This window comes from Theropithecus gelada, unplaced genomic scaffold (genome assembly GCF_003255815.1).
Source record: "Theropithecus gelada isolate Dixy unplaced genomic scaffold, Tgel_1.0 HiC_scaffold_15883, whole genome shotgun sequence".
Taxonomy (NCBI): domain Eukaryota; kingdom Metazoa; phylum Chordata; class Mammalia; order Primates; family Cercopithecidae; genus Theropithecus; species Theropithecus gelada.
In genome coordinates this window covers 5065072-5092264 of record NW_020257640.1, presented here as the reverse complement: position 1 = coordinate 5092264, position 27193 = coordinate 5065072, and the positions used below count along the sequence as shown (strand labels likewise).

The following is a 27193-nucleotide window of genomic DNA, read 5'->3' as shown; positions in this document are numbered from 1 at the left end:
CTAATGGCTATGAGGTGAGTCTCCCCAAAGTCTTCAAGTGATTCATTATCTTCTACTGAGTATTTATTATGAATGAGGCAACAGGAATACAAAGATAAAAAATGAAATATTGGCCCTCTAATACTTTAGAGGTTAGGAATATGATTTATGCAACACCTATTATGTTATGTGAAGAAAGAGTATCCAGAATGAAGGGGTTTAAAAATCTACCTAGGCCCCTACCCCTCCTGATTCCAACCTGGGTTTTTCTATCTGTGGCCACAACAGGAGGTTTCCAAGAGAGCAACACCCTCACCCCTTTCCTGCCCCATACTACACTTCTCCCCAACTCCACAAACCAATGGTGCTAGCAAGTGGTAGCATTTTTTGAGTTGGGGCAGGATGATAGGATTGGAAACACTCATATCTAAGGGTATCAGAAATCACACAGGTGCCAGATCAGGTGTGATTTTCTAACAAAGCAGTCAAGGTCCCCTGGCTGCTGAGCTTACTGTGACTTTCTGGCCCAGGCAATGTCCCTGGGCTGTGGTATCTTCACTTAGTCCTAAGCCCTTCCCTTTTCCATTTCTCACCCCGTGGTATGATTTTAAAAGTCACCCATTCTGCCTGGTTATTATCAGGCAAAAACAGTTCAATATCAACTATGCCAACCACTTTTCTTTGGGCAGATACTGTCACTTCAAATGATAACACAAACTAAGTAGCATCTGGCAGCCTCTTTATAGGCACACGAATTGTATCATTCTGTAATTTATGTTTTCACAGGTTGACTGACTCCTTACTGGAAGCCCCTCAGGGCTGCAACCCTGACTCACGCGTAACGCAATCCCTGCCCCCTACACCTGACACTGCCTGGATGTAGGATCTACTCAATAGTTGTTTGCTGAAAGAAGAAATATATCTAATCATTCTTTCACATGACAGTGATTATGAGGTCAATTCCATCAGTTCTCTGGCAGAAAAAAAACCAAGCTGAAGACTTAAAATATAAAAAAACTGTGCTAATTTAAAAATATATTTTCGTAAGACTTCATACATTTGGAAAAAGTGTAAGGGTTACAAACCCAGGGTAGATAAATAACAACATGAAGGAAGGCAACTACTAAGAGGACAGAGGATATATTAACAACAGATACTTTAGGGGCAATTCCTTCCAACTTTGTTAAATATATTTCCTGAGGGACTAGTGGAAACGAAGGCCTTTTGGGGATGCCAGCCACTGTGTGTAGCCCCCCATCTGTTGGTAGAAAAGCAATCCCTGTCTCCTATTCTCTCTAGTTCAGAGGGGCTGCCAATCACACCCAACTCCTGGCAATAATGGGCCTGGGGAGAAATCTGTGACCTAAGCCATGACAAACAGAGGAGAGTCCTTCCTTAGGATTTTATATACTGATGGAGGGAGGGGGCAGTAAGACAGAAACTGTCTATAGCCAGGCCTCCAAGGTGATGAGGCCGAGAGAGAGACAAAGTGAAGCAAAGGTAAAGGGATATGGCAGGGTCACTTGAGTCCCTCTAAAGACTTCCAGTTCTGAGAGCTGATAAAGGTTCCCTTTTGCTTACAGCAACATGCTGGGTAGAATTCCTATTACTTGCACCCAAAAGGCTTACAAGGCACAGGGTCCAAGTGAGTGAGTGATAGAACTAAAGAGGCAGTCTTCTCTGCTGACTGCATCATAAAGTAGAATAAGAATCATCATGATAGATGGGGACAAGATCTGCTCTAATCAAATGCGGCTGTCTGCTTTTTCTAGAAGAGACTCTTTCCTTGTGTTTTTTCATAAGTACATCCTTGACCATACCCAAGCTCTAATTATCTGGCGAGATTCCCCAGCTGCTCTGGAAAGATATGACTTCAAGACAGAACAAAGGCTTCTGACTAACTGCCAGAGAATGATCCTCAGAATCAAAAGGTCAGAGGCAATGGTGCCAGAATTTCTTAATTGCTGGACAGGAAAATTTCCAAAACCCATTAAGGAAAAAAAATTCCTTTTTTCCAAGTAAGTCCCTTGATGATCTAAAATACACCTTGCTATGGAAATGAGATCAAGATGTTGACATTCTTTGGGCTAGGATATTACCTCCCCCTGCCTTGTTTTTCTGAAACAAAGTCTCTCTCTGTTGCCCAGGCTGGAGTGCAGTGGCGCGATCTCTGCTCACTGCAACCTCCGCCTCCCAGGTTCAAGCTACCAATCCCACCTCAGCCTCCCAAGTAGCTGGGATTACAAGCACGTGCCACCACACCCAGCTAATTTTTTTATTTCAGTAGAGATGGGGTTTCACCATGTTGGCCAGGTTGGTCTCAAACTCCCGACCTCAAGTGATCTGCCCACCTGAGCCTTCCAAAGTTCTGGGATTACAGGCATAAGCCACCATGCCTAGCTGGATATTACCCTTCAAAGAACTGGATGAGAACATATTAATGTGGCATTCTCCAGAAACATGAAGAGTCACTTAGATACTCCAAACAGAAACTTCCACAGCTTTCAGCAACTTAGATTTATGGTATGTGAGTGCCTGGGCTGAGCTGTACCATTTTCACTTTTTCTTGTTTCCGTGGTTAGTTCCCAGTATGCCAGTTGAATATGCCTTCCCAGTAGGCAGCTGAATAATGGGACAGTCTAAGGAAGACTCCACAGCCACGCCTGGAAGGCAGACACTAAGGATGGTAAAGGAGGCTGTCCCTGCTTTTCCCTAAGGATGCTCCACCTAGCCAAGGAGAAAGGTTGCAAAGTCAAACAGTCCTGTACTCAAACCTGGAACTTACTAGCTGTATGGCACTGGACAAGTCATATAATCGCATTACTTTGCCTGAAAAATGGATATAATAGCACGTACTCATTTACTGAGCACCAACACTGGCGGGCCCTTGGCGAGACTCTCAGATTACAAACAAGAACAAAGGTGGCCCACAGCCATATAAACAGATAGTTTCAACTGCATATAAGTATAATGATGGAGGAAGGCAGAGGATTATAAGCAAGAAGGCAGTCTATACGAATTAAATGAGATAATTTTGTAGAATTAAAAAATAATAAAAATTTGAGAACTAAATGAGATAATGGTACACAAAGAATCTGCACGGAGAAGGCACTCAGGGTAGATTCTGATTCCCCAAGACCGATCTGTGCCTCTAGAGCTATAAAATATTCAGATCCTCTAGAGCTACAAAACGTCCCAAGATTCTGTCTTAGGGAGAAGTTGACCAATGAATGATTTAGTTGGCAGACTAAATATTACAGTGGTCAAAATGGTGTATGGTTAGTTAGTGTGCAGCATTAGGGAAAGTCCCTTCCTGCCCTTCCAGGGACCTTGCACCTTCCCTGGCCCAGCTTCCTTTTCTTTCTTCTGGCTCCTACAGAAGCTTAGGGGGTTGTAGGGTGGAAGCATTTTTTGGACAGTCAGGCATTTTAGTTTTCTGTAAGTCATAGTAATAGATTCTTCTTCCCTGTAAAAATAAATGCTATGATGCAGTGAGAATATTAGACATCAACACCAAAATCACAGTGGTACTTCTTCCAGCACATTCAGGGAAGGGTGTTACCCTTTGGAAACAATGGCAGATGGAGGTACTCAGCCTAGAGTCTATGGACACTCATGAATTATGTATCTGGAAGCTTCTTCACATTCCTCTTTCTGCTGCTTTACAAGAACCATATTAAATTGAGTTACATACCTCAGGAACTCTGAGACACATGTTATGTTACACTCTTATAAGAAACTTGTGAACTTTACCAGTGAAAGAGAAGTCTGCACATGTTTTTTTTTAACCTCGTTTTTATATCCCAGTGCCTGTCAAGTTTCCAAGCACTCATACAAGGCAGGCTATTCGATTTATTCCTTGGTCACAAAATCATTTTTGCGCTTGCTCCTCCCCACAAATTATCCTGTCCCCTTTCTTCACAAAGCAAAAAAAAAAAAAAAAAAATCCTGATCTCAGCCTAAGTGAGTTTTTCTCAGATACTACCAACAGCTTCCCTCCTGGGCATTCCTCAATCCCATCTCTACTTCCAAAGTATATTACTGAGACCCTGCAGGTGGCAGCATTGCCAGTGTCCAGTTTCAGCCCAATCTGTGGCAGTATGATTAAAAGACCAATAAGCAAACCATGGTGGACAACTCTAGAACGGCCCCATGATTCCCATCTGCTGATGTACACTCCTGCCTTTGTGTAACCCCTTTCCCTTGGGTGTGGATGAAAGCTGTGCCTTAGAATATGCCACAGAGGGGCCAGGCGCGGTGGCTCAAGCCTGTAATCCCAGCACTTTGGGAGGCCGAGACGGGCAGATCACGAGGTCAGGAGATCGAGACCATCCTGGCTAACCCGGTGAAACCCCGTCTCTACTAAAAAATACAAAAAACTAGCCAGGCGAGGTGGCAGGCACCTGTAATCCCAGCTACCCAGGAGGCTGAGGCAGGAGAATGGCGTAAACCCAGGAGGCGGAGCTTGCAGTGAGCTGAGATCCGGCCACTGCACTCCAGCCTGGGCGACAGAGCAAGACTCCGTCACAAAAAAAAAAAAAAAAAAAAAAAGAATATGCCACAGAGAAGCGGCAGTCTTTTGATTACATATATATAATTATGTTAAATAAGTCTATAATGCCTGGCCTCAGGGAGAAGCCCTCCCTTGCTAGCTTTGATGAAGTAAGTGGCAATGTAGGGGAGGCTCATGTAACAAAGAACTACAGGTAGCCTCCAGCTAACGGCCAACAAAACTGGTGACCTCAGTGAGCCAGTTGCAGGGAACTGAAAGCTGCCAACAACCATGTAAGCCTGGAAGCAAATCCTTCCCCAGTAGAGTCTCAGATGAGACTGCAGCATTGTAAGAGTCACAGAGGGTGTTGCTAAGCTGTGCCCAACTGCTGCCCCATAGGAACAGTGAGATAATAAATGTGTTATTTTAAGTGTCTACATTTGTGGCAGTATTGCCACACAATAGCAGATAACCACACAAACAACGTGAGAATGAGAAAAGCAGCCCCTGACATCTGAAAGCTAGCCTTGTACTATTAGCAAGGCATTGATGTTGCTGGGAGGCTGGCTTGCACTCATAACCAGGCCTCGTTACAAAACATGAACAATTTCAAAGAACACCAATACCAGACAAGGTCACCCTATGACTATGAGTATGTCTGATGATGGATGAAAACAGAAACATTGTCCGAATCACAAAAATGACCAAATATTCCCTATACTGGCTATCATGCATACATAGCTTTAACCTTGATTCATTTTCCCCATGTCTTAGAGATAAGATTTATTAAGATGCTCATTGACTGACTCACCCCTCCTTACAGCATTGAACACAAAGCAAAGCCCACTTCCTTGAACCCTCCTTCAAGTTACCTTATGTAAGTCCAAATCCTAAACTAAGTCCTTTCTGACACCCTCTTACTGAAAGGCCCCATGATTCCCACTGGTATGTGTTCTCCCTCACTACAAGCAGCAATACACCCAACTTGTTCAACCAGATATGTTCCTGTTGAATACAACTAGGTCTTTGACTGGAGAGTACTGACAAAACAAAAACAAAACAAGCAAATAACAAAAACACCATGCATGACTTTACCACAGAACTTGCACAAAATAGAAGTATCAACCAATAAAACAAGAAAGAGGCTATACTCAGTTTAGCTATAAGACATAAAAATGAAATTGAGTATCTCAAAATGAGTAGAAACTATCTGACAAACAGTAGTAGGATAAGTGGATATGAACAGGAAAACTAGGACAGATCCCCACTTTAGGCTAAAGAAGAATAAATTCTACATAGGTTAAAGAACTAAACATAATTAATAAAAGATCAGCTGACATGCATTAACTATTTTACCAGATCCACGGAAAAACAATGAACCTCTCATTTGGAAACAAGAACAACAACAACAACAAAAGACTGACCAACTTAGGCACAAATTCCTTGTATATAATGAAACAATACAAAAGTAAAATAAAGTGCCTGAGAAATACTTGTATCACAGTGACAATATATTTAAATCTGAAATATAGACCTTATTTAAATTCACAAGGAACACATTACTTGAGTATAGTCTATAACAGACAATTCAGAGAAGAAAACAGAGTAAACAGTCCTGTATTTAAACCTAGAACTTATTAGTTATATGGTACTGGATGAGTTCTCTGTAACCTGTACTTACACAGAAGCATCTTCAATCCTCTCAGTGATCTACGGAGATGCCATTTTATAGTTAACTACGTAACAATTTAGACAAACAAAAAATCAAAGCTGGAAATATTGGAGGCATATGCTGGGAAGTCCCTTCACCACTGATAGTATTTTATGTAGTTATAACACATAGAGGGATTCATAACCCAATTATCCAACACATAGAAACTCTCTCAGCAGAAACTATCTGCTCACATTTCACAATATTATCCACAATGGCAAACAGAAACAGCTTAAAATTGTGTCTGACAAAAAAAAGTTTAATGAATTGTGCTGTATTAACACATAAATTATGTAATTATTAAAATAAATGGGAACTGCCAGCCGCAGCAGCTGAGACCTGTAATCCCAGCACTTTAGGAGGCTGAGGTGGGAGGATGGCTTGAGTCTAGGAGTTCAACACCAGCCTGGGCAACATGACAAAACTCCATCTCTACAAAAAATATAAGACTTAGCCAGGCATGGTGGTGTGCACCTGTAGTCCCAGCTACTTGGGAGGCTGAGGTGGAAGGATCACCTGAGCCTGGGAGGCCAAGGCTAAAGTGATCGTACTACTGCACTCTGCCTGGGCAACAGAGTGAGATCCTATCTTAGGAAACACACATATCCACCCACACACACAAACACACACTTAAAAAAATAAAAATAAATGGGAAGGCTAGAAAATATTTAGGATGTGATGTGACAAAACAAAAAAGAATGAAGAGTACAAAAATGAAAATAAAGCTATCGATAGCTGAAGAGTTATAATGTGCCAGGCACTGTTTGAGGCATTTTGGTCACGTTTCATTTAATCTTCCCAACACCTGTCAGAAAAATATTATTTTCATTTTATAAAGCAGATACTAGGGCAAAGAGAGGTTAAATATATGGCCAAGGTCACACAGCTGGGAAATGGAAAAGGCAGATATGAACCAAGGTACGACTTCAAATGGTGTGTTTTTAATCACTGCACTCACTCACTGTCCTACTTCTTTTAGACATATATGATGACTGCAACCAAGCACAACTATGAAGATCTGGGAACAAACATTGTAAAATAATATGCAAATGAAAAATAACTGCAATATGGGAATAGGATAAAAGGCAATGTAATTTTTAAAAACCATCAGCTTTAATGCTATATTACCTACCCAAAGAAAATGCAATTAACTAATGTTTGACACCTCCACTTCTCCATCAGAAGTTTAACTACAGTCATCTCTCAGTATATGTGGGGGATTGGTTCAAAAACCACTATGCATAGGCCAAAATCTGTGCATACGCAGCAGTCGGCTCTAAAGAACCCACATATATGAAAAGTTGGCCCTCCATATACGCCAGTTTTGCATCCATGAATACTGTAGTTTCCATACACATCTGGTTGGGAAAAAATCCACATGTAAGTGGACCCACACAGTCCAAACCTGTGTTGATCAAGAATCAACTGCATATATGTTCTCAGAAAAAATCTTGGCATTGCTTCCTGTCCAAATTACTCCTAATTTCACTCTTTTCTAGAAGAATGGAATGGAGGTAGAGAATGGTCCAAGATAAACAGATAAACCAGAATGTATCCATCAGAGTTGGACAGAGATCACTGGTCAAGGGTGAGGAAGAAAAAGCTTAGGAGATAAAGACACAGAGAGATCCAGAAGGAGACGTGCAAAATGCAGAGTAACTGGGGAAGTCAGGTGAGCTTCAGGAGTCCTAGGCAGGGGAGTGGGTGGAAAGAGAGATGCACTGCCAACCACAGGGGGCTCTGCCTGCCTGCTTTTGCTCTTACAATCATCAGAGCCCCTACATGCTCCCTGTAGAAACAGCAGTGGGTGCTCTATCCAGTTGCCTTTTTTTTTTTTTTTCCTGAAAAACTGGGTTCAGCAATGCTATGTGGCAACATAAGGGCATGTATAAACGCACACTCTTGCCATTCAGGTGTGTGTGCTTACAGGAAACCAAGACATTTTCTTCTCAGACAGTGAATTAATACTCTTTCCACAATTACATCTTCATTTGTACTTTTTGGATAACAAATACGCTTTTCTGGTCAAATTTCAGATGACACTTTGAGCAATGTCATCCTTCCTAGATAGTAAATGGAAAGACAGGACACTGGATTCTATGAGATTGGACTGGAAAGCCCATGTTAAGAAGGACTTACTTAGGGGAGTGGGGAAAACAAAGGAATCTCACCCCGAGACATTCCAAGCTGTTTTACTCACTCATATTCTGCTTGCACGAGGCTCCTTCAAGTCTCCTTCCCAGAGGTTCCCATGGATGGCAGCACTAGGCATTTAAAACAGTTTTCCAGCAGTCTTGGGGGTGTTATAGCCGATAACACCTCCAGATTACTGGGGGACACTTCTTCCCTGACTATAAAAATTTTATTTATTTATTTTTGAGACAGAGTCTCCCTCTGTCACCCAGGCTGGAGTGCAGTGGCACGATCTTGGCTCACTGCAATCTCTGCCTCCTGGGTTCAAGCGATTCTCTTGCCTCAGCCTCCTAAGTAGCTGGAATTATAGGCACTCACCACCATGCCCAGCTAATTTTTGCATTTTTAGTAGAGACGGGGTTTCACCATGTTGGGCAGGCTGGTCTTGAACTCCTAACCTCAGGTGATCCACCCGCCTAGGATTACAGGCATGAGCCACCATGTCCAGCCAGAAAAATTTTAGACATATTAAAGTTAAGAGAGTTTAATTGAGCAAAGAATGATTCATGAATCCGGTAACTCCCTGAACCAGAGGCACTCTGGTGCTGTCATGTGGTCAGAGAGGAATTTATGGACAGGAAAAGGAAAATGGGCTGGGCGTGGTGACTCTCGCCTCTAATCCCAGCACTTTGGGAGGCCAAGGAGAGTGGATCATTTGAGCCCAGGAGTTCAAGACCAGCCTGGCAATATGTTGAAACCCTGTCTCTATAAAAAAATACAAAAATTAGCCAGGTGTGGTGGTGTGCACCACCATATATAGTTCTGGCTATATATCACCTGTGCAATCACTTCAGAAGAATATGTCACAGAGAGTAAGGGCAGAGCTAATTTGTAGTAAAAGATTCTGAGAAAAGGAAAGCAAAGCTGGATGCTTCAACAGCCATCAACATTTTAGGACAGGGCTGGGGAAGGAGGGATGTGCAACAGTGTCCTGTAAATCTGACTTTACTGATACTACATCTCAGCCAGACCAGAATCAGTTATGTGCAAAATGATTAATCACCGTCTCCCTGAAATATTCAAGGTCCTCCTGCCTTTTCTTAGGATGGGAAAAAAAAAAAGGAAACTCTGAAATATGATTTCAGGCTTTTCTTCATTCTATACTCTTTTAATAAAAGTAGAAGAAAAAATTTTGCCTTGGATTTGGCTGAGTTATGGGGTTTATCTCCTAAGAGGCAAAGCTTCATTCCTCAGCCAAATCATCAAACTGAGCCCAAGTTATAAGAGGCCTGATAGAGAAGAAAAAATGCTCATCCCATACCCTCAGGCATGAATTTATCAAATGTGATAACTGCTCTGTGAGACAGGTTTTCTCTTTAAATTTACAGAAAAGCGGGCACTGCAGAACAAAATTAATTGAACTAACGGGTAAGTGTTGATAACCGGCTGTGCATGGTAAAGCCCAGTGCGTTTCTGACAAACGTGGCTGGTGAGTTACAAGAGAACACAGGGCACTGCTGGGGCAGTCGGGTAGGGAAGTGGGAGAACAAAGCCATGGAGCATTATCTGGGGCACAGACTCCAGCTGGGCCCCAACCTACCTTCTCCGCATACTCGGACACAATCTGCTTGATCTCGGCAGAGCAGAGTCCCACGATCTGGCCCACGGAGCTTGCGGTGAGACGGCTCTGCAAGCACATGGAGGGGATGTTCTCAAGGCCAAGCCTTGTCTTCCACAGCAGTGGAAAATCTGAACACTCTATTATGGTAAAACGGATAATATTCCCAGGGGAAAAAATAATTTGGCTTTGCCACATATTACCACCAGGAAGGGAGGAAAGCAGCCTCAGGACAAACACGCAGCTACCTCCTGAATCACTGAGCAGACGGTGCTAGATCCTCCTCTGACCCTGGGCACCCCTGGAAAATGGTTCTTCCCTTCTATGTCCCACCCCAAGGTCTCACCTCCTGAGGGCCACCAAACAGCCTGCAGGGGATTTGGCAGGCTTAGGACATAGGGAATAGAGAAGAGCATGGGAAAGGACAAAGAATCTCAGAACTTTAAAATATCTCTTTATTACCACAGGTCTTCCCAGGCCTCAAAAATAATGATCCTTTCAGGCAAGGCGCGGCGGCTCACGCCTGTAATCCCAGCACTTTGGGAGGCCGAGGTGGGTGGATCACAAGGGCAGGAGATTGAGACCATCCTGGCTAACACGGTGAAACCCCATGTTTCACATACAAATACAAAAAATTAGCCGGGCGTGTTGGTGGGTGCCTGTAGTCCCAGCTACTTGGGAGGCTGAGGCAGGAGAATGGCATGAACCTGGGAGGCAGAGCTGGCAGTAGGCCGAGATCGTGCCACTGCACCCCAGCCTGGCCAACAGAGCAAGACTCCGTCTCAAAAAAAAAAAAAAAAAAAAGAATGGTTCTTTCACACTTGGCTATATCTTCTGGACAGGCTCTGGAAAGACCAACTATAATCTCAAAATCCTGCTTCCTACCTAGACAGTGGAGGAAGAAAGCAGAAGACAAGAGCTGCCTCAGCATGAGGCATAACTCGCGGGCCAGCTCCAGCTCTTCCACAGGGGCCCTGTGAACCTCCCAGCAGGAATATTCTGCTTTCACAAGGGTCCTTCAAGTCTCCCTCCTAGAGGTTCCCATGGATGACACACAAGACATTAAAAACAGATTACCAAAAGGAACTCCCCGGGGAAGAGGTACTGTGTGATGGTGACAGGGGGTTCTGGAGAAGGTGGGCTCTCTGGGAGAAGACCCCAGCAGAGCAGGCTGGTGCCAAGTCCCCATCCCCACACCTCCCCGACTCCCACTCACCTCCTCATTTGCCATGGCGGTCATCTTGGTCATCAGCGACTGAATACGCTGCTGAAAGAAGGATGGATGGGAGCAGCAGTGAGCAGTTCCGAACATGTAAGACAGAAGCAATATGCCTACATGGATCTTTGTGGTGATATCCAAGGGTGTCTTCCTTGATCTCGTCTTATGTGAGCCTCAAAGGCAGGTGATAAAAGGAAACTGGAAGGTGTGAAAGGCCTGCTCGCAGCAGCTGGCTGTGGGAGGTGCTGGCCATTTGGGAACGCTAGGGATGAGAGTACAATTTCTCCCAAAATGACTTACACAGAAACCTCAGAGGGCCTACATGGACCACACACCTCTTCAGCTGCTCGAAGCTCATCTTCCTCGTGGGCATCAGCTTTTTCTGTAGCTGACAGCCCTGCTGCAAGCGCCGTTTTCTTGTCCTCAGCCTGCAAGGGAAGATGTGAAAACAGCTGAGCACGGGAGTTGGAGACTTAGCAGAGAAAGGACAATACTGCCAAGAGGCATGAGTCTGTGAAAGAAACAAACCTGCAGAGCAGCACCACCCTGATAGAGTGGATACTCCAAAGGCCTGAACCTCCACTCAAGTACAGGGCGGGCAGGTTAAGCTTCAGGAACTGGTAAATGCCTGTTTCCATGTCCCAACTGCTCACCGATTAAATTCAGGCCACACACATTTGCCTGACCTGCCCTTCCACTTTGACTTGGCCTTCCCCATCCTTTAACACTTTCAAGCACAGATCACTACTAAAGGAGTGTTTCTTCAAACTGCCTGTTAAGACCAATTAGTGGGACATAAAAGTAATTTGGCAGGTACGACTAGCATCTGTATAAATTAACATAATGGAACATGCCAGAGTGCTTTGTAGTGAGGGGTTAAGTACCGCTTAGTGAAATTTTTGTTTTGGTGGTATTAGTGTGTGTGTACTGAATCATGATGAAAAATTACACGTTTACTGCTCAGAGTAATCAAAACAGTTTGAATATCACTGGTCTGAAGGATGAAAACTGCCTTATCTAATGATCAAGCAGCATGCTCTGGACTCAGCCCCAGGCCTTAAATGAAGCACATCAAACTCAAGGCTGGATTAAGTGCTGCCTCCTCAATTACAGGCTATAGGTTTTAATTCTATCTCTGCCATTCACCAGCTGGGTGACCTCAGGCTTACCTCTGATCTCTGCATGTTAAGGACTTCTAGGGTCAAAAGAGAGGTGTGGTCTCAAATGCCCTTCTTGGACCATCCCAACTCTAGGATGCTTTTCTATAACGAGTCTATCACTGCCCATGGGAACACTCTGAGCTCCTAACTGCTTGGACACATCTACAGGGGATGAGACTTCTAATTCAAATGTGCCATCTGACATAAAAATGACAGGACAAGCACAATTTGAATCCTATTTCAGGGACATTTCATGATTTTTCCAATCATAACCAAATCGCCCAGTCATATACAAAGACAATCTTTTCAGACTTAAATTACATATCAAATTAAATATACACATCAAACCCTTATTATACACCAGATAAAACATGATATACTGAAATCCAGAAAACACGCTGCTTTGCAGGAAATCATTACTCAGTTGAGTAAAAAAAACACAAATGGGGAAAAAATAAATAATGAGAAAACGAAAAAAGAAGGTATCATTATCAGTACACGACTAAGTACCAATAACTAACACTGATAATAATAATAGTTAATGTTTATTAAATGTTTACTATGTGTTGGCTCATTCTAAGTCCTTTACATTTCAATCTTCACAGTAATGCTGTGAGATAGGTACAATGATTATTATCCAAAGTCACTCCGTGAATGGAGGAGCTGGGGTCCTAAGTCAGCCAGTCTGGCTTTAGAACGGTGCTCTTAGCCACTGCTGGTGCCTGCAGTGACTGAGACAACAGTCACCACAGGAAGCAGAGGGGGAGCCTGGGGGAGCTGTACAGTGGAGTGGGTGACAGGGGAATAGCAGGGGGAGTGTGTCCTGTTCAAGAAATCTGGGGATCAGGTGGAGAATGAAAAGAGGTTAATAACAGATCTTTTTAAGAGGCCACTGACCACTTTAGCTGACACTTTCTTATTTAGAAAGCAGTGGCTATGAGCTCAGGTTTGATGTCAGATCTCTGGGTTCGGATTCTTATTTATTCACTTTAGAGTTATGTGACCTTGGACAAATCACTTAGCCTCTCTGAGCATTCGCTTTCTGACCTAAAAAGCAGAAATAAGTATCCTCCTCATAGAGCTGTTCAAGGGAGTAAGTGAAAACATACAGAGTCCTTAACATAGAGCCTGGAACACAGAAAGGGTATAGCAACGTAACATTTATGTACCGGCCCTGCTGCTGACAATGAAGCATCATTAATAAACACATAAATTAACAGAAATCTTTGGGCATCTTTGTGAAGTTAGAAAAGCCATCCTGACTTACCTGGCTCTTCCATGACTAGCTGTTTCAGCAGAGGGCAGGCCTGTAATTCACAGCTGTGCTCTACCTAACATCCTGTTCACATCTGTCCAGAGTCTCTCACCTCAGATGAGGAGTGCTCTGGGAGCCCTGGCAGTGGACTTCATCTTCATAGTGTAGAGCTACTAGACCCCAGGTGACTGACCCTGGGCCACAACTTTCAATCGCCCCTCATTTCCAGCCCCAGGATGAGACTGCTGCTTTGCTCCCCAATCTGCAGAGGTAGCAAGCTAGAAAAGCCACGACGGAGATGCAGGGGCCCAAGTCAGCTCACACATCCCTGCTACCCCAGCCTGTCTGGGGATCAGGGCCTGGGCAGCAGCAGCCCTGCCACATCCCCTTCCTGGGCTTCCCAGGAAGCTGCCCCTCCTGTGAGTGTTAGAGGTGAAGGGAGTCACTTCCATCTCTCAAATATTCTCTCCTATTATCAATGTTTTTCTTACCTTCTCCGTTTTGCTCTGGCGGCTAAATCCGTATCTCCTGAAGACCACAAAAAAGGAGTTTAATTACTACTCAAAAAATTACAATAAATTCAGTCAAATGCATTTTGGTTGACTTTTTACATGAAAAGCATCAAGAGAATTTATGCCATTTGGTGACTAGAGAAAATGTTACAAGTGCCTAAATTACAAACATATTTCACTGTCTTTTGAATACAAGGCCAGCCACCCTACTTGCTATGCAAATACTATAATGTAAATTGGAACTCTCACACAGTATAGACTGCAACATTTTCCTTAAGTGCAATCATGACTTTTTGAATCAGGAACTGCATTTAAGAGCCACAGGTTAAGCTAAAAGCCTTAAAAATATCTATATAAACAAATGTAAATGTGTTTCCTTAAGCCAAACATGCGCTTTAATGGCTACTTCCGTAACTTAGAGTCTAGCACACTTTTTATTCTCAAACATAATCCAAGCATGATGCCAGTAATGTGTACTCACTTCACACAACCTTAAATTCAAAGAAACACACAAACCCAATTCAGTTTCAAGTAGTTTATTTTCTGGCTCTAATTAATCTATGTTTTTTTAAAATGCAAGAATAACAATGCAAAAACCATTCAATCCCCAACAAAAGGCAAAATGCAAATCACCCAGCCTCATACACCTTTAAGTGATTTGTAAGAAAATAAAGTTAATACAAACATTTAAGGAGAACAAATTGAGCTTGGCGTGGTTGCTCACACCTGTAATCCTAGCACTTTGGGAAGCTGAGGCTGGCCTATCACCTGACCTCAGGAATTCGAGACCAGACTGGCCAACATGGTAAAACCCTATCTCTACTGAAAATACAAAAACTAGCCAGGCATAGTGGCACATGCCTGTCATCCCAGCTACTCGGGAGGCTGAAGCACCAGAATTGCTCAAACCCACGAGGCGGAGGTTGCAGTGAGCCGAGATCACACCACCGGACTCCAGCCTGGGTGACAGAGCAAGACTCTGTCTCAAAAACAAATAAATAAAAATAAAGAACAAACTAAAGGCTACTCTCTGCCTCGCTTCTGCATGCCTCACTTCTGGGTTGTGTGCTCACCTGGTCTTGGTCCTCCAGCTTCACTCCCCACACTCTTCCTGCCCATTCCTTGTCCAACTTCTGCATTGGCCTGATGTACATTTATCAATGGCAGGCCTCTTCCCTCAGGAGAAAACAGAACCTCCTCAGGAGCCTCATAAAGCCTCTCTTCCATGGCTCCGCCTAACAACTGTTTCACCTCACCACCAGCAGCACCTTCTGTGTTCCTATTACACTTACTACCTGAACAGAGAGCTCTGCACACACTAAGCTGTTCCCTTCTCTCCCCCGCTTCCCTATTCAGCCTTCACCCCTCAGCTCTAAAGCCTCCTCCCCTGTGAAGCATCCCCCATGCACATGTGCTCAGCCTGGCCTGCCCATCCCTGCATCTGTTCATGCTCCTCTCACTTCCCAGATGGTGATTATGTGCAACTGCTACATATCTGTATCATTCTCCTGAGGGCAAAGATTCTACCTTCACATTTGGTTTTTCCAATATTCGCTGAACAAACTAAACATAAGTGAAAAAAACGTGAAAATCAAGAGGCCAAAACTATCATCTGGCCTTGCAACAGATTGTCATATAACTGGGGAGACCAAAAACTCACTGCTGGGCAGTGTGCCCACCCTTTAGAAATAAACCTATAGGTCCAAAGTGTAGCAGACCAAGGTTAAATTCTGGCTATCCACACGAATTCTGTAAAAGACCTTATGGCAGATTCCGTGGACTGGCTTAATATCCAGTGCATCTTCCAGTACTGCAGAGGCTGGAAAAGAGACTATTTTCCATACTCCCTTGCACCTAGGGTTCTGAATACTATTAAGGTTCCACCAATCAGATGCATTTGCTAGAGTTTTGAATATGGAACAGTTAAAGGAGGAAAGAGGGAAGCATAAGGGATCCATTGTGTTGGTGTGGATCACAGTAGAAACAACCAGGTTCTGGGGCTAGCAGCTATCACAGTGGCTTCTTGGTTTTTCAGAGCTCCCTAATTTGACAGAAGCAGCATGGTTTCCTCCCTTGTCAAACCGCTATAGCACTAGCTTCCTAATCCTACAGAGTGTGAGCTAGCTTCCTGATTTTGGAGGCAGCAGCAGCGTCCTGGAGCTCCAGTTCTAATGTGAAGCTTGAGAGCTGACCCTGGATCAGCCTAGTTCTCATCCGGCCCTGTAACCAATCCCTTCTGCTGAAACTAGTGGGAGAGTACTGTTTTCTCAACCAGGGAACCCTGAATAATACAAGGTCTTGCCCAAGTTTCCCACTCCTATAGAAGTGTCCTTGCATCTTGAGTATTCATCCTTCCTTTTTTATGCCTTTAGTCTGTGGAGACTTTTAGGGCAGAAGACATAAGGTCCTTATCTAAGGCCCAGGGACTTCACAGATTTTCCAAATAAGGAAGTAAACAACCAAATCTGAGTGACTTGATTCCCAGGACAAATCTACTCCTCCTTAAAGAGAGAGGCTCTGAAAAGACTCTTCTAAGTAACCAAAACTACGTTAGGCCCCCAGATGTGAGCTTCTGCGAGAGCCAGTGCACTCATTGTATGGTGAACATAATTATCAGTCATGAGTAATCCTCTAAGCCTTTCTGTTGAGCTTCTGGAGAGGAAGAAATCTGCTTCATTCACTTTAAAAAAATATTTTTAAAACTGACTTATAATTCATATAATATAAAATTCACCATTTTAAAGTGTATTGCTCACTGGATTTTAGTGTATTCACTACATTGTGTAATCATCGCCATTATGGAAATCAAGAAAAGTTCCATCACCTCAAAAAGAAACTCTGTTACTATTGGCAGTTAATCCCAATTCTTCCCTATTCCCAGCCCTTGTCTACCACTGATCTACCTTCTGTCTCTATGGATTTACCAATTCTGGAGATTTCATAGAAATGAAATCACGCAATATGTGGCCTTTTGTGTCTGGCTTCTTTGACTCATGAGAATATTTTCAAAGTTCATCCAGGTTGAAGCATGAATCACTACTTAATTCCATTTTATGGCTGAATAATATCCCATTATATGGGTAAGCCACATTTTGTTTCATCAGCTGATAGATATCTGGGTCGTTTCTACTTTTTAGCAATTATGAATTGCTAAATTCATAATTGTGCAATATATTATGCAATATATTTACAGTGCTACTATAAATATTCATGTACAGTTTCATTCACTTCAGTATCCCCATTGCCTGGCAGTTCAGTGTCTGCCACAAGTAGGCGCTCAATCAATAGTTGCTGCATGAATGAAGAGTCCATGTGATTTTTCTAAAGGCCTCATCTATGTCACAAAGTAGTGAGGTTTCCATGACAGAGCTCTGTCCTTAACTGCCTATTAACTACTGCCTCCCTTTCCTCTTTTCCTGTCAGCCCTGCCCATTTCCCCCAAGTGCCAGCTCTGATCTGCAGTCCCACATGCTTCAATTTGCTCCTGCATTCCTCTTCTTTGGCTCTGACTCATCGATTCTTGCTACCTACACTGTTGGCACCAAAGAGCCCCTCCCATCATCCAGTTCACTTCTTCATACCTTAGACATAGGACCTGGTCTTTAAATCAAGGATGTACATTTAGAACAGCACAGTACAAAAGAAATATAAAGAGGGATATGCATACAAGTTTTAAATTAGTAGGTTAGTAGGTTCACATGCCCAAGTTATTCCAAAGATAAACATTTTCCATTAACTAAATCAAGCACGAATCTTAAAATTTAAATTTAACTTAATTAAAATCAAAATTCTGTTTCTCAGCCACACTTGTTGAATTTTGATTGCTCAATAGCCACATATAGTTAGTGGCTACCATATGGGACACCACAATTCTAGAAAACAAACTAACTTTTAAGAACAATTACCTCAGGCCAAACAAAGACATTATCTGTTTGGAATACAAAACAAAATAGGGACATAAAAAGTCCTAAATACTAAGGACTGTGAACTCTGTTCTTTATTCATTTGACAAGAACTTACTAAATACCTTTTATGAGCATGTCATAGGCCTTATCGTCATGGGAGATACAAACAGGTTGGGAGAGATACAACATATTTTATTTACTAACTACAGAATGAGTTGCCTTCTAGGCAACTCAAAATTAGGCCTTGAATACCGAGGAACAGGCTAACTCCAGCATTCTGGAGGCTGTGCTCCAAACCTCCTCTTCTAAGTCAAATATACAGCACATAAAATGCATTTCCCCAGACTAGCAGTTTCATAGCACGGTTAGGTGCTTAAGTTAGCCTCTCAAAATTGACAGAATCCATAATAAAATTGAAATATTACAGGTATGCAATTTTGTTTACATTCAAAATCAAAACTATGAGTCTTGTTTTCCTAACACCATTAACACTTAGAAAAATATACCCAAACATGCTTTTTAACATATAAACAGTCCTTAAGGCTTTCAGCATAGTTGAGGAGGCTCATAATTCACCTTTATTTAGGCAACTGAGAGTCAAAATAGGGGGAAGGAGATGGAATGCGGATCTAAAAGCCAAAGGCACTGTGGTACACGTGTAAGGCTGATGAGTGACCTTCAACCCCAAGGAAGAAACACTGATTTCAGACCTTCTTGCTCTGGAAGTCAAAATACTTTCCCTCTGACAAGACATAAGATAAGGTAGAAAACAGAAACACTGGCGGGGGGATCTGGACTCCTAAAGCAGTGATGCCACACTGTAATGGGGGGTGGGTGAGGAAGTCAGGAATGCCGCAGTGTTAAAGGAAAAGGGAAAATGGAGCAAATTGAGTCCTGGGGCCAGCAGGGGGCCAGCCTTGTTTGACAGGGACTGGGGAGAAAAGGGCCAGAGGGTGAGACTTCCCATACATGTGCTAGAGGGAGGGCTAGCGTGAGGGGTAATAAGTGAAGGAGTCCAAGGGCTGTTGCCCCCAAATATGGCACCCTAATATGCTGAATAACTTGAATTAAAGGCACTTGAAGGTCAAATGTTAGAACACGGTTTTTTCTCTCATCTATATAAAGACTGGACCCATTAAAGAAAACACAAGTGTCTTCCATCCACTCCCTGAAATCTCATTATCTACCACAGAGCAAGAGACTGAAAATTAAATACCATACCTAGAACCCAAACCATGGTCTGTTTCCCGTCCCATTCAATTTCTAGACAGTCATTTATTAACCATCGTCTGATTCATTTCCCCAAAACATCACTTACTACCCCTCAAATTGGCATATTTCCCCCTGCCTTTCCCCTGTGAAGAAGGATATATATGCATCTGGACATCACTGGGTTACTGGGTAGTCACACTTCTGTGGTTTTCTTCCATACAATAATAAATTATGTGTGCCATTTTCTCCTGTTAATCTGCCTTTTGTCAGTTCATTTTCGGTGAACCTTCAGAGGGTCAAGGGGACGCTCCCTCTTCACTCATACACAAACACACAAACACAAGGAGAATTGGAAGGGGAAATGGTCATATCTGAGGGCATTTGAAAGCTGAAAACTGTTGCTGCTAATAATGATGATTACAATAAGTAGAGTGATGACAGCGGCTAGTGGTTAACATTTACGGAGTGTTTTCTACATTGAACAAACTGCTCAAAATTATATATATATATAGTCATACAATCCTCATTTAATGGGAAAGATCTCCATGCAGTGGAGAGTGCTGAACAGAACCTCGAGGAAACAGACTGCCAGAAAGGAAGGGAGAAGCCTTCCCAGGAAGGTGGAATAGAACACACACTTGCTGGGGCCTGTACATTTTATCTGATTTGCTCTGTGAGGTTTAATAACTGTTCTCTTCTTATTTAGTTTCAGATCAAAGAACAGACATGGCCAGTCTTTCTAAAACTCAGAGCCTAAAAATACACTCTCACTGAAGGCTCAAACAGTATTTGCAGACAATGAAAATGACATGCTTTTGGAGTTCAAGGAACTTTAGATGAAGTACCAGTCTGAGCCTCTTACTACTTTATGACCTTAAGCAAGTCATTTTTTAACCTTTCTGAATATTGTCATTATTAGTCTCAAAGAGGAGAATGAGCTAAATATACTATCAGAATGTACTGAGTACCCACTACTCTACCTGCCACAAACTTACCTTCTCCTTGCCAAAAAAGCTAAAAAACACAAAATAACATCTCTCTCCCACCCAAGAAAATCCCAAAAACCTAAAACCTTCAGGAAATGCCCACCCTAGCCTTAGAAATTAGCAGAAGTCAGCATGACCATACCAACAGGAACCAGGATTGGTATCAAGACACTGCTCTTTCTCACTCTCAGAGTTTGAGAAGAGTCAAGCAAAACCTGTCTTGCTTCCTTTTCTAAAGAGAGCCAAGCCAGATTCTCACCTCAAACTGCATCAATCACTCCTGAGGACAGGCAGGGAGGTTCTGAACTTTCCCAGCCTTCAGATGGTGAAACTAGCTACCATCTACAACGTATATGCAAAAGATCCCATTTGAACCTGAGAATTTCAGAACAAGAATATGTTCTGAAATTTTGTCAACATGGTCTCAGCGAGGAGGACAATTTACTGAATTTCTATCTCCTTTTCATCCTCATGGAAAATCCAATTTTCCATGATGATGGAAAAAATGGACACATAATAATACAAACTCACAAAATCCACTACATTCTCCCAAGAACTTCTTCATTCTGGGACACGTGACACCGACAGAGATTGTCTCTCCAGCTTTGGCTCTCCCAGAGCTGTGCAGCCTCACCTGCTCAGTTGCAGGTGGGCATGGCTAGAGAGACTCTGTCATGTTCCCAGGGCTGGCTTCCTGAGCACACAATCCGTCCATTAGCATAGTGCCCCATGCTTAGAAGGGTCCTCACTTGGCTGTTGTTGCTATCTTTAAATTCTTTTTTTTTTTTTTGAGACGGAGTCTCACTCTGTCACCCAGGCTGGAGTGCAGTGGCGCGATCTCGGCTCACTGCAAGCTCCGCCTCCCGGGTTCACGCCATTCTCCCGCCTCAGCCTCCGAGTAGCTGGGACTACAGGCGCCCGCCACCGCGCCCGGCTAGTTTTTTGTATTTTTAGTAGAGACGGGGTTTCACCGTGTTAGCCAGGATGGTCTCGATCTCCTGACCTCGTGATCCGCCCGTCTCGGCCTCCCAAAGTGCTGGGATTACAGGCTTGAGCCACCGCGCCCGGCTAAATTCTTAATAATTAATCATCATTAATAATTGCTAACAAGTTACTTGGCATTTTTACTACATAGCTAGGCCGGGTGATGCCTGACTTGGAGGAGGGATTCAATTCACAGCAGCAACTAGTGAACTGTGGGGGCAGCCATCACACGCAGCGTAGGGCCAGAACTACTTCAATTTCCTTTGAAACAGACTAGTTTTTATTCTAAGGAAAAAAAAAAAAAACAACCCACAAGCAATTGCATACACTTCCATTAGGAAACTAGAATAATTAAGCCTAATTTCCCACTGGTTCTCTCCAGTACCCTAGAGGGCAGGCAAAGCCATCAGATGCTCTTAGGGAAATGCCAGTGGCAGTGCAGTTAGTTCCAGCCACCCCACAAGGGTTGGGCTGTGAGGCAGAGCAGCACACAGGAGCGTCTCGCAACACAAAGGAAGCACAAGGAGACTTACTCACATCAAGGAATCAGTTACCCTAAGAAGAGAATGCATGACATAAAATAAGGTTAACACCCAGTGACAACCAAAAAATTCAATGCAGAGAAGCATGTCCTTGCATTTTTTTTAAGTAAAAACTAAGGACACAAAATAAGATTTTTTTTTTTTTTAACTAGAGATGTTTTTAAGAAGTGACAAAACTACTTCTAAATTCTTCATTTTCCTAGTTAGGACAATATTCACAGGAAATTGAAATTATTATTCTAATACTTAAATCACTGAAACTGCTTTCATTGCTTTCATTTACCTGAAGATTTTAACAAATAGCAGGGGCATGAAGGACAGAGTACCTCAGCCTCTGTAAATTCCTGGAACACCCCAACTCCCAAAGGAGGGCAGAGCCAGGTGCACGTTTCCAGAGAGGAATTACAAAGGATGCCCACAGAAACAGGTAATTCATTACCAGAGAAAAGTCCCTGATGTTGGAAATCTCACGGCTGAAAGCAGAAACTTAATCAGGTAGAAGCCAGTCAAGTTAATCCAAATGAAGCAACTTAAATGAGCTTTTCTTTTAAAAGAGACACCTAGACTGGGTCCCACTCATTACCTGCCATATTCCAAAAGCGTAGCATGGATTCGAGATTCTTCATCAAGCAGCTCCTCTGCTCCCTGGTGGCGTTTGTATTTCCGACGGGGCTTGTACACTTCCTAAGTGGATGAGACAGCCAAGTTACTGAGTGTGAGAAGGCTCTCCCCCTGAATTGGTTGCCGGATGCCTCCAGCCATGGGGTATATTCTTTTTTTTTTTTTTTTTTTTTGAGACAGAGTTTCTCTCTGTCGCTCAGGCTGGAGTGCAGTGGCACGATCTCAGCTCACTGTAAGCTCTTCCTCTACCATGGGGTATATTCTAAAATTATATATATGCACACATATATATCCTAAACAAAATACGTGGCATGTAGTAAGTGATCAATAAATGCAGGTCTTCAGCCCCAGATGAAGTGGTTTGCCATTCTACCCCAAATGAATGTACTTCTTGACCACTAAGCTGGCTGTCAAATAATACGCTAGTAATACCTGCTCAGAGATCTGGGTGCAGGTAGGCAGCTGCTATGCCAGCAAGGTATTCGGGCTGCTCACCCCCACATCTCTCTTCTTCCCTACTACCCAGGTTTATTGCATCTAATCATTACCTGGACATCACCACAAAAAGCACTACTATCAGGTTTTTCCAGACACTGCATTTTATTTTAACTGGAATTGTTCCCCATGGATAATTCTGGTTAACTTTATTATTTTACTTTAGTATACAGTTTCGAGCATACAGAAAAATGTTCTTTCTGTAACACATACTATATAATCTCAAACAATTTTGTGGAAAAGGAAATGGATTAGGGCCTGAGATGATGCTAAAGTTGTTCTTAAAAATTCCTGCCACAAATATTCCCCAGTTTACTGCTGGTGCCTACATGAATAGGAAGCTATAAATAATACAAAACAGACTTACAGGGAGATGCAAAATAGAATCAACTTACATGGTGTCAGTTACTGTGCCTGGTTTGGCTTCCACTGAGCTCTACTATTACAGCTTGAGCTTAACTGCTATTATCCTTAGTTACAACTGAAAGAGTCAATAACCCAAGGCAAGAAATTGGATTCTTTTGAAAAAAAAAAAAAAAGGATTGACTCCAAAACAAGAGCATACTGACACCAACAGCTAAAAGGACCTTTTATTCTGCCAAACAATGACAATGTTGGCTTTGTGAATTATTCCTTACATGTTAAAGTATAAAACTTCATATACATCTCACCTTTCTTTTACACTTTATAAACCACACTGTGAAGCAGAGACAGGGCACATACCACTAACTTCACTTTACTATTGAGGAAGCAGACATTGAAAAATTTGTCCAAGATCCCTGGGACACTATGAGGCCTGGCCCTAGGTAACCTGGTTTCTCATTTCAAGGCTTGTCCCTGACACTAACTTGCCCCAGACTGCCACTCTAGCCACCCACCAGTCATTTCAGCTAGCCCTCTCACAAGACTCATTCCACAATATGAAGCTGCCACATGGATCACAACAATGGTCTGCTGAAGTAATACAACCTAAATGTCAGGGCCTCACAGGCCAACTATAAAGAGCTATTGCTAAGTCATCCTTTAAAGCAACAGGGGTCAGGAATGTTGATGTCCAGTCCTATCTCTGCCACTAATCAGCTGCATGACCTTGAGAAAGGCAATTCCCCTCAATGGGCCTCAGTTTCTGCATCTGCAAAATGAAGCTAACAGATCTTGAAGGATGCTCCCAGGGTCTCTTCCTTTGTGTCCTTTTAATCCTGTAAAGATACTGACTTGGTAACATAATTCCATAAAAAATTTAAAGTCTGAGATTAATAAAAAGTATAACATGCTTTACATGATGTGCTCTTAAAAAGGAATATAAAATCAATTTATCCTTCTGTCATTAAGAGTGGTAGCAACAGGAATAGTTACCACTTATTGAATAGTAGGTACGTGCCAGGCACGTTCTGCTATATCTGTGCTGCCCATTTGATCCCCACATCTATGAGTGCAGTTATCCTTGTTATCTTCTGTAGAAAACTTAGGCACACAGAGGTTAAAAAACTTGCTGATGGTGAAAAAGGCAGTAAGTGATAAAAACAGGATGACTCCAGAACTGAGACACTTAAGCACTTTGCAAAATGTCTCATACCTCTACTTTCATCACCCTTTATCTAGGTTCTGATATATATATATATAATTTATATATATATATATATTTTTGCAGATGGTAAAAGGCACACACACAGGGTTAAAAAAAATGAAGGTGACCCTTTTGTAAAGCAGAGAACTCTTGCCCTGTGAGAGTCAGAGCTCTACTTTGCAGATCTGGTTACAAGTCAGGTTCACCTGTCAGAGTAATTACTCAGAGTTCACATTCCTCAAGACAGGGAAGGGAGGTAGAACGGCACAGCACCATGGCAGTGTCTGCAGCAAATTCCTGATTGCTTCCCTCATGATTACCACAGACAACTTTTTTACTGAAATAATGGAAGAAGCAGCGAAACAGCCACCACCAATATGGCATTCTACACTCAAAACCTCCAGTGGGCCAGCCCACGCCCAACTCAACAGGAAGCAATACTTTCCACTGATCTTAACAGCTCATCCACGCAGCCCAAACCCAACTCCAACAGATCCATCTTACTTAGCCTATGTGTCCTGTCAGTAATTCTGCCTTTCACGTAAAGGGACCCCACAGATGTTTTCACTGCCAAGTGCAACGTCCTGAAAGATTTCATAAGAAAAAGTTACTATAAATGGGACAAATAAATGTTTCTCCAAAATTCTCACATTAATAAAACAACAACAAAAATGAAGTGCCTGGGTATTGACTGAAAGAAACGATGAAAGACAGAAGGATGGCAATCATTTCTGTAGAATCTTCTCCAGTGACACCCCTCACCCTTGTTCTTCCATTCTCTTTTACCTGAGCTCTGCTATGTAAGTATTTATCTTCTGCTCTTTGAGGTACAGCACCAGCCCCAACTGACGTCTCCTTGAGTCTGCACTGAACAGTATGACTTGGTGGGTAAGAATAAGATTGCTATATTATATAAATGAGCTAAAGATGGTTCCTGCGTTGTTTACTTCTTCACAGAAGACTGATACCCATTGGCTCAAAAGCTGACCAGCACAAATTCAAATTTTTGCATATCAAAATGTTTTATACACAGCCTAAATAATCAGACTTTTTGTCATTTAGAGCCTGCCTACTTGGCAAACCCTGCAAAAGTGTTGGTATTTTCTCACCATAGATAGGATAAACCCTGTGGCTAGGTAGACCTCAAGCCAACTGGGGCTCTTCATAGGTCTCTGACCACAGACTCACTGTGTGATGCTGAGCAACATCGCCAAGACACATGAGCCTCCTCTGTGATCTTGGGGAGTTCCTTTCCTCACCTCCCACTCTGGATGTGGCCCTTGCATCCAAGCTTCTGGATGGTCTCATGGTGTAAGGGACTCCTCTACCCTGCAAGCAAACCTATCAAAGCATCACCCAAAGAAAGCTTACATATGCTACTGCCACCTCGCAGTCAGGTAGTTCTTCTTGATCAGCCCTCAAACTCCTCGCTAGCTGGAATGTCACTACTGTTGCCTCAGCTCCTAGAACATGGTCTGGCATGCAGTAAGTGTTCAATTAATATTACTGAATGAATACATGGAGTCAAACAAGCTAGAGTTTTAATGCTTGCTCCATTGCTTACTATACCTCTCTGACTTGAGGCAAGTTACTTTAACCTCTGTGGTTTTCCATCTGTATATTAGGTATAAGTAGAGTTGTTACGAAAATAAACTAATCAGTATATTTAATAGTACCTGACACACAGTAAGGGCTAAGATATATACATATTCACATACATATGGATGTGTATTATTACTAAGATTGCTTTACTTAGGTCACTACATGTATATTTTACAAGCTGAATGGAAAGGACTTCCTCACAGCATTCCCTATGGAAGAACACACTGGACTGGTAACTTTAAATGGCAGTCTCTTAGATGATCCAGTAAGTTCCACAGAGCACTTCCTTCCAACTAGTCTGGAAGCTCTAGGAAGCCTTTTCTCTGTTCCCTCTATTCTCATACAAAAGTCTACACTACCAAAAAAAATGCTCCCAAATAGTAAACGAATATATCTTTTGGGTCTGGGTAAAACAGTGTGGACACCGTTATTCAAGGTTAAGAGGGAGTAAAAGACCTCACTGCACAGGACAGACACTTCACGGCTGTGGAGGGCTGACAGCTCAGAGGAGGAAGCTGTGTCACAGCACACTGCGTGAGACAGAGGAGCTGATTATGATTATGATGTGAAAGTGGAAGGTGGTAGTTTCCACCCCTTATGTCCTTTGAAAAATACCAAATACCACCTCCTATTGGGCAGGCTTTCTACAAAGCAGCCAGCTATTCTGTGCAAAGGAGATAGGGGGAAGAAAGTCATATACTTCAAAGAAGAAAGTAGGTACTGGGAATAATCTCCCAAAGGAAGAAAAATGAAGCCAAGACAAAAAAAGAACGCACCCATCATAAGTTCGGATGTTAAAGTTCACAGCAGCCTTTCTGCCTGGCAATCTGGCAAGAAGTACTAAAAGCCTTAGGTATAATCTTGACCAATTCCACTTCATGTAATAAATCCTAAGTTAATAATTAGAGATAAAAGAATAAATTTAGCTACAAGGATGTCCTACGTAATGGTCAAGTGAAAAAAAAAAAAAAAAAAAGAAAAAGAGAGAAACAAACCGTATGTAGCTGAACTAGTTCCACACAATGAATAATCTACAGCCACTAAAAATGCTATGGAAGTACCTTTATTGGCATGGAAAGATATCCTCAATATATCACTGAGCAAAATGAGCAAGGAACAAAATAGAATACATAGTACAGTGCCTTTTTTTTTTTTTTTTTCAATCTCTAATTCTTCATACAGATATTCACAACTCTGTAT

At 42.5% G+C, this 27193-nt stretch overlaps 1 protein-coding gene across 1 annotated transcript in view; it reads right to left on the bottom strand.

Annotated features, from left to right (window-relative positions):
• LOC112617124 (coiled-coil domain-containing protein 93) overlaps positions 1–27193 on the bottom strand; it is a 94137-nt gene that overhangs the window by 44906 nt on the left and 22038 nt on the right. Inside the window, exons 7-11 of the mRNA XM_025373853.1 lie at positions 22292–22392; positions 14059–14095; positions 11488–11580; positions 11150–11200; positions 9916–10002 (exon numbers count right to left, since the gene is read on the bottom strand). Coding sequence (XP_025229638.1) covers positions 9916–10002; positions 11150–11200; positions 11488–11580; positions 14059–14095; positions 22292–22392 — 369 coding nt within the window. The remainder of the gene's footprint in view (positions 1–9915; positions 10003–11149; positions 11201–11487; positions 11581–14058; positions 14096–22291; positions 22393–27193) is intronic.